This window comes from Ammospiza caudacuta, chromosome 24 (assembly GCF_027887145.1).
Source record: "Ammospiza caudacuta isolate bAmmCau1 chromosome 24, bAmmCau1.pri, whole genome shotgun sequence".
NCBI lineage: Eukaryota > Metazoa > Chordata > Aves > Passeriformes > Passerellidae > Ammospiza > Ammospiza caudacuta.
The window spans coordinates 3,854,075-3,860,081 of record NC_080616.1 but is presented as its reverse complement, the minus strand read 5'-3'; the positions used below and the strand labels follow the sequence as shown (position 1 = coordinate 3,860,081).

Genomic DNA, 6,007 nt, shown 5'->3' with positions numbered 1-6,007 from the left:
CTGTCGGCTTTCCACTGCCCGCAGCCTCCCACCGTGTGAAACCGCCGCTGAAAACCAACAGGCAAACGCCGAAATCCAGAGCCAAAATCGCATTTCACCTGGGGAAGGGCAGAAAAACTCTTTCCAGGCAGCGGTTCTGCCAGGAAAAACCCCTCTCCCTGCCTGCAGCAGAGGATGCTCCCGGGAGGAGCCTGAAGCCTCTGGGCGCTGCCTGGGGGCGGATGGGGCTCCCCCAAAGCGGGGCAGGGCAGGGGGTGCCCGCAGCTGCCGGGGGGCCGCGGGGCAGGGCCGGGGGGCCGGTGGGTGTCTCCGGGAGCGGTGACTGAGCGAGGCGGTGCCAGGGCTGGGGGCGGATTTTTTGAGAAGAGCCTCAGCTCTTCAGAGCAGCGGCAGCCGCTGGAGGAGTTGGGCGGCTGTTGCTCCCTCTCCGCCTGCAGGAGGAGGAAGAGGACGAAGAGGAGGAAGAGGAGGAAGAGGACGAAGAAGAGGCTTCGGCTGCCGCCTCTCGGATCCCCCCTCCCTCCTCCCCTTTTCCCCTTCCGCCCCACACCTTTATGGACGAGCGCCGGAGCTTGCTCTACTCTCCGGCCGCCTCCTGCGCCGGCCGGCAGCCGCGGGGCGGCTCCAGCAGCAGCCACCACAACCTGGGCTACACCGAGCAGCCGCCCCCCGCCGCCCCCCAGCCGGGCCCCGAGCAGCCGGAGGAAGAGGGCGAGGAAGGGGAGGAAGGCAGCATGACCGTGGTGGGAGGAGGAGGAGGAGGAGGAGGCGGCGGGGACCCTTTGCTGGAGGAGCCCCAGCATCCCCCGGCGCTGCTCGGGGGGGAACGCTACGATCAGCCCCCGGCGGTGTCCGTGCCCGCCGGGCAGCCCGCGGGCGCTGCGGAGCACGAGTGCTGCGAGCGCGTGGTGATCAACATCTCGGGGCTGCGCTTCGAGACCCAGCTCAAAACCCTGGCTCAGTTCCCCGAGACGCTGCTGGGGGACCCCCGCAAGAGGATGCGCTACTTCGACCCCCTCCGTAATGAGTATTTTTTCGACCGTAACCGTCCCAGCTTTGACGCCATCCTCTACTACTACCAGTCGGGCGGGCGCATCCGGCGTCCCGTCAATGTCCCCATCGACATCTTCTCCGAGGAGATCCGCTTCTACCAGCTCGGGGAGGAGGCCATGGAGAAGTTTCGGGAGGACGAGGGTTTCATTCGCGAGGAGCAGCGGCCACTTCCCGAGAAGGAGTTTCAGCGCCAGGTGTGGCTCCTCTTCGAGTACCCCGAGAGCTCTGGGCCGGCCCGAGGCATTGCCATCGTCTCTGTCCTGGTCATCCTTATCTCTATTGTCATCTTCTGTCTGGAGACCCTGCCTGAATTCAGGGATGACCATGACTATGAGGGAACTGGGGGGACCTTCGGGACAGGCGGCGGCCCTCTCCCACCTGATGTCTTCACCAACTCCTCATCCTCGCCTGCTTCCATGGTGTCATCCTTCACCGATCCTTTCTTTGTGGTAGAGACTTTGTGCATCATCTGGTTCTCCTTCGAGCTGCTGGTCCGTTTCTTTGCCTGCCCCAGCAAGGCCACCTTCTCCAAGAACATCATGAACATCATTGACATTGTGGCCATCATCCCCTACTTCATCACGCTGGGCACGGAGCTGGCCGAGCGGCAAGGCAATGGCCAGCAAGCCATGTCCCTGGCCATCCTCAGAGTCATCCGCCTCGTCAGGGTCTTCCGCATCTTCAAGCTCTCCCGGCACTCCAAGGGGCTGCAGATCCTGGGCCAGACCCTCAAGGCCAGCATGAGGGAGCTGGGCTTGCTCATCTTCTTCCTCTTCATCGGCGTCATCCTCTTCTCCAGCGCCGTTTACTTCGCGGAAGCCGACGACCCCAGCTCGGGGTTCAGTAGCATCCCTGATGCCTTCTGGTGGGCCGTGGTCACCATGACCACCGTGGGCTACGGGGACATGCACCCCATCACCATTGGGGGCAAGATCGTGGGGTCTCTGTGCGCCATCGCGGGCGTGCTGACCATCGCCCTGCCCGTGCCCGTCATCGTCTCCAACTTCAATTATTTCTACCACCGGGAGACAGAGGGTGAGGAACAAGCCCAGTACATGCACGTCGGGAGCTGCCAGCACCTCTCGTCCAGCGAGGAGATGAAGAAGGCTCGCAGCAATTCCACCCTCAGCAAGTCCGAGTACATGGTGATTGAGGAAGGGGGGATCAACCACAGTGCATTCAAACAGGCTGCCTTTAAAGCAGGCAACTGCACAACCACAAACAATCCCAACTGTGTGAACATCAAAAAGATCTTTACGGATGTTTAAAACAAAACCCAAACCAAACGAACAGCAGCAAAATCTGAGGATGCAGAGAGAGAATACCAATAATAATAATACCAATAATAATGCAAAGTGACTGTGTGTCGGTGTTGTGTGGAACATGCACCATCGTCGGTCCTGTGTGTGCCCTCGTTTTTATACCTTTATTTTTTTAGATCCTTCCTTTCTAAAGATCCAAAAGTAAAAGGATTTAAAATTCTCTGAAGAAGAGGACAGCTAAAGGGTAAAGAGAAGGAAGATGAAGAAAAGCCACACTCACTGTCAAAACAGGTGTTTGTTCTGCAACGTGTTGCAGGGCTGCTTTGCTTTTTTGGGCTTTTGGGGAACCTCTTGCTTTGCTCCTGAATTTCCCCCTCTTTCCCTAAGGGCAGTGTGTAGCCAATCTCCCTTCCATCACATAAGAGAACTTGTTGGATTAACAATCTCGGACTGGGTGGAGGAAGGAGGAAAACATGAGGCAGAGTGTACTGGGAGGGGGCTGGGAGGAAATAACCATTTAATTCTGCAGAGAGTCTCTGTTACCACATCGTTAAATGATGCTTAATATCGAAACGTGATGTGCCATTACGGGCACATCCCAGATTTCCTTTTTCTCCCCATTAGATCGTTTATGAAATTCTAATCTGGTCAGAGACCAAGTGCAATCAATGCCGATTTAAATACAAAAAAAAAAACCCTCCCTAAGCCTTCATTTTCTATTCTGGATTCCCTTCCCCCTGTAACTTGATGGAATTATTTCCTCCAATGTCAAGTCTGTGGCCGTGCAGCGGGGATGTGTGCGGGAGGAGGGACAGGAGAGGCAGACTGGAATGTTTTCGGGAGTGATGTCGGCACGATCCACGACGGGCTCCTCGCCGTGCCTGGGAGCCTCCAGCCCGCCCAGCCGGAGACAAAGGGATATTTCCCCCTCGTTTTGCGATGCCTTTGGAGGAGCTGCAGCCGCTTATCACCAGAAGATTAAAGCGGCGAACACGCCTTCCAGCGGAAGTCACTAATTCCGACCGGAGTGATGCAGTTGCCATGGTGACCATGGTTTCCTGGGAAACCCCCAAAGGTTGTCATGGCATCCCTTCTCCCATCCCCCTTGGTCCTTGCTCTTCCCGCAAAAAGCCTTTCCAGATGGTTCCAGCTCCTCCATCCCACAAGACGTCGTGGCTCTGCACCCCCTTCCTGGTTCCTGCCCTGCTGCTCCTCCCGTGTGCCCAACAAAGCACCCACAGGCAGCAATCACCCCCAGATCCACCTGTCCCTCACCTGGGCAGTGCAATCTGGGCATGGAGGTTCACCCTGCTCCACCAAGAACCACCCCAGACCCAGTGGGAGCTGGCACCGAGCAAGCTTGGCCAGGGAGGAACCTTGGCAGCTTTGTGAAACAAGGGGGACAGTAAAAAAAAAAAAAAAAAAAATCAGGATTGAAAAATAACCAAAAAGTCCCTCTGGGAAAAAATCACCGGCTTCATCTTCACGTGTGTGCCAGGGGCCATGGGACATCTGACGGGATCAGGTGAGCTCTGCACGGGGGAGACTTCAATGGAGTCATAGTGTTGGGTTTTTTTGGACAAACCCCATGCTTTCCACTGCTTACTTTTATTCTCCAGCTTATCCTGCCGCTCTCGGGTATTTTTATACACGTTAGATAAAGTGGGATCACATCCTAGAGCTCCTCTGATTGTATTTGCTTTTTAGTGCTGCGGGAGGAGGAAAACCCTGCTGCTTCTCTGCAGCTGGATTGCTTCATTTCTGTGCTAAAAAGGTGATTTCAGTGGTGTAATGCTCCCATCCAGCCCCTGCCACTGACACAGGCCAAAAGCAGCTTGGCCTCAAGAGCTTTGGCTGCAGCTCTGCTCAGTCTTGCTGGATTTGGGGTTAAAAAAAGCCAAATTCCTCTGAGGTAGCACATGGAGCGGGCAGGCTGTTAAATACCTACAGCAAAGAGAAATTTGGCCTCAGTCTGTGAAGTCCCAAGGCTGTGGAGAGGGGGCCTTGTCCTGAGGGATGCTGGCCATGCCAAAATTGCAGTTTAGCTGGGATTTTTCCCAGACTCAGAAGGATCTAGATGGTTTGCAGCACCCTCCCTTAGCCACAGTCAATAAATTCAGGGAAAATATCAGAGCCCTTCCTTGGCTGCTGGGGTGGGATGGTTTTATTTGGGCTACCAGAGTTTTCATCAGCTGAGGGTCCAAGATTTGATCTTTATCAGGGAGATGCTGTGGAACATCATAGGAAGTTACAAACCTGAAATTCCTTGTCCAGAGTAACTGGGATTCCTTGTCTGACATAACTGGGAATACCTCAGTGTGCCTTTTCCCCATTTCAGTGGGCTGAAATGTCATTTCTGCCTACCAGCTCTCACTTTTTACTGTTATTCTCTTTAATTGTTATTAAATTTTATTGTTATTAAAGCTCTCCCACATGCCTGTTCCTAAAAGGAGGGTCTGAGTTTAAGAGCAGTGCAAACATGGCACTCAGGGGAGTTTGCAGATGAGCTCTGGGTTGGTGATTTCCCCGTGGCAGCTGCACAGGGTAGGGAAACCACATGTTCTTGAAATGGCACAGAACAATTTTCAGTTTCTCTGTCATCTAAAATAAGCAGAGCCGTTGCAGGGGGTTGGTTTGTTTTCCTGACTCCTCCCTGACTGATTTTGTAGGAGCAGAGTAGTTTAAAAGGGGTTTTATTGACAGCAAAAGATGCTTTATGGGAGAGGTGACAAGGAAACCTCTTCACCCATTGGGATAAAAGGCAGTTTGGCTCTGGTGAAATTCCAGAATGGTTTGGGTGGGAAGAGACCTTAAGGATCATCCAGTGTCACCCCTGCCATGGCAGGGACACCTTCCACTGTCCCAGGTTGCTCCAAGCCCTGTCCAACCTGACCTTGGGCACTTCCAGGGATCCAGGGGCAGCCACAGCTGCTCTGGGCAACCAATATCTGACCTAAATTTCCCCCTTTTCACATTCAGAAAAATACTTTGAGTGGTATCACTGAAGGACAAAAATTCACTGCTGCTGTCTTTTAGCTACACCCCCAAAAGTGGAGGTGGAAAACTGGGGACATCCTTTGGATGTTCTGCCCTCTCTGCATCCTCCCTCTCTGCTGTCTCATGGGTGCCTTTCAGTGAGAGAAACAGAGCCACCTGCTCCAGTGGAAGGTGTCCCATGGATGATCTCTAAGATCCATTCCAACCCAAACCATTCAGGGCCTCTGATAAATGCCTTCTGTTCCGTGGTCTGACAGCTCCTCTGGCACTGGCTGCTGCACGTGTTGTGCCAGGGATTGCAGAGATCCCTGAAACCCTGGGCTCTCCACAGCCAGCTGCTGTTTAAGTGGCTCTGCCTTGTTCCCCATCAGGACCGGGCAGTGTTTCAGCAGCCACTGGGGATTCCAGAGCAGCCTGGGCTGTGCTGGGTTTGCCTGTCCCTAATGTGCTTAGAGGGGCAGCATTAGGGGATTAGCGTGAGGCAAAGGGCTCGCCCAGACCTGGCTGATTACATTAAATGGAGGAAAAAGCATTACCACAACTCTGGCTGATGATTCCCAGCACCCCAAGAGCAGGGGAGCGGGGTCCCCACAGCTCTGAGCAATCCCACAGCAATGTCCTGTCCCTGTTCTTTGTGTCCTTTGTGGCACTGAAGGATGGCAGTGAGGAGGGAAGAGGCAGCTCCCACCCCTGCG

General features: G+C 54.6%; 1 protein-coding gene across 1 annotated transcript; it reads left to right on the top strand.

Annotated features, from left to right (window-relative positions):
- The first annotated feature begins 554 nt into the window (after positions 1–554).
- KCNA3 (potassium voltage-gated channel subfamily A member 3) lies at positions 555–3,512 on the top strand. Its single transcript, XM_058819384.1, has one exon. It carries the CDS (start codon positions 555–557, stop codon positions 2,319–2,321), a length of 1,767 nt encoding a protein of 588 aa, XP_058675367.1. The 3' UTR covers positions 2,322–3,512.
- The last annotated feature ends 2,495 nt before the right edge of the window (positions 3,513–6,007 follow it).

Bases quoted from the DNA above. Each gene is read 5' to 3' on its own strand.
- KCNA3 (XM_058819384.1), top strand. From the start codon at position 555: ATGGACGAGCGCCGGAGCTTGCTCTACTCTCCGGCCGCCTCCTGCGCC.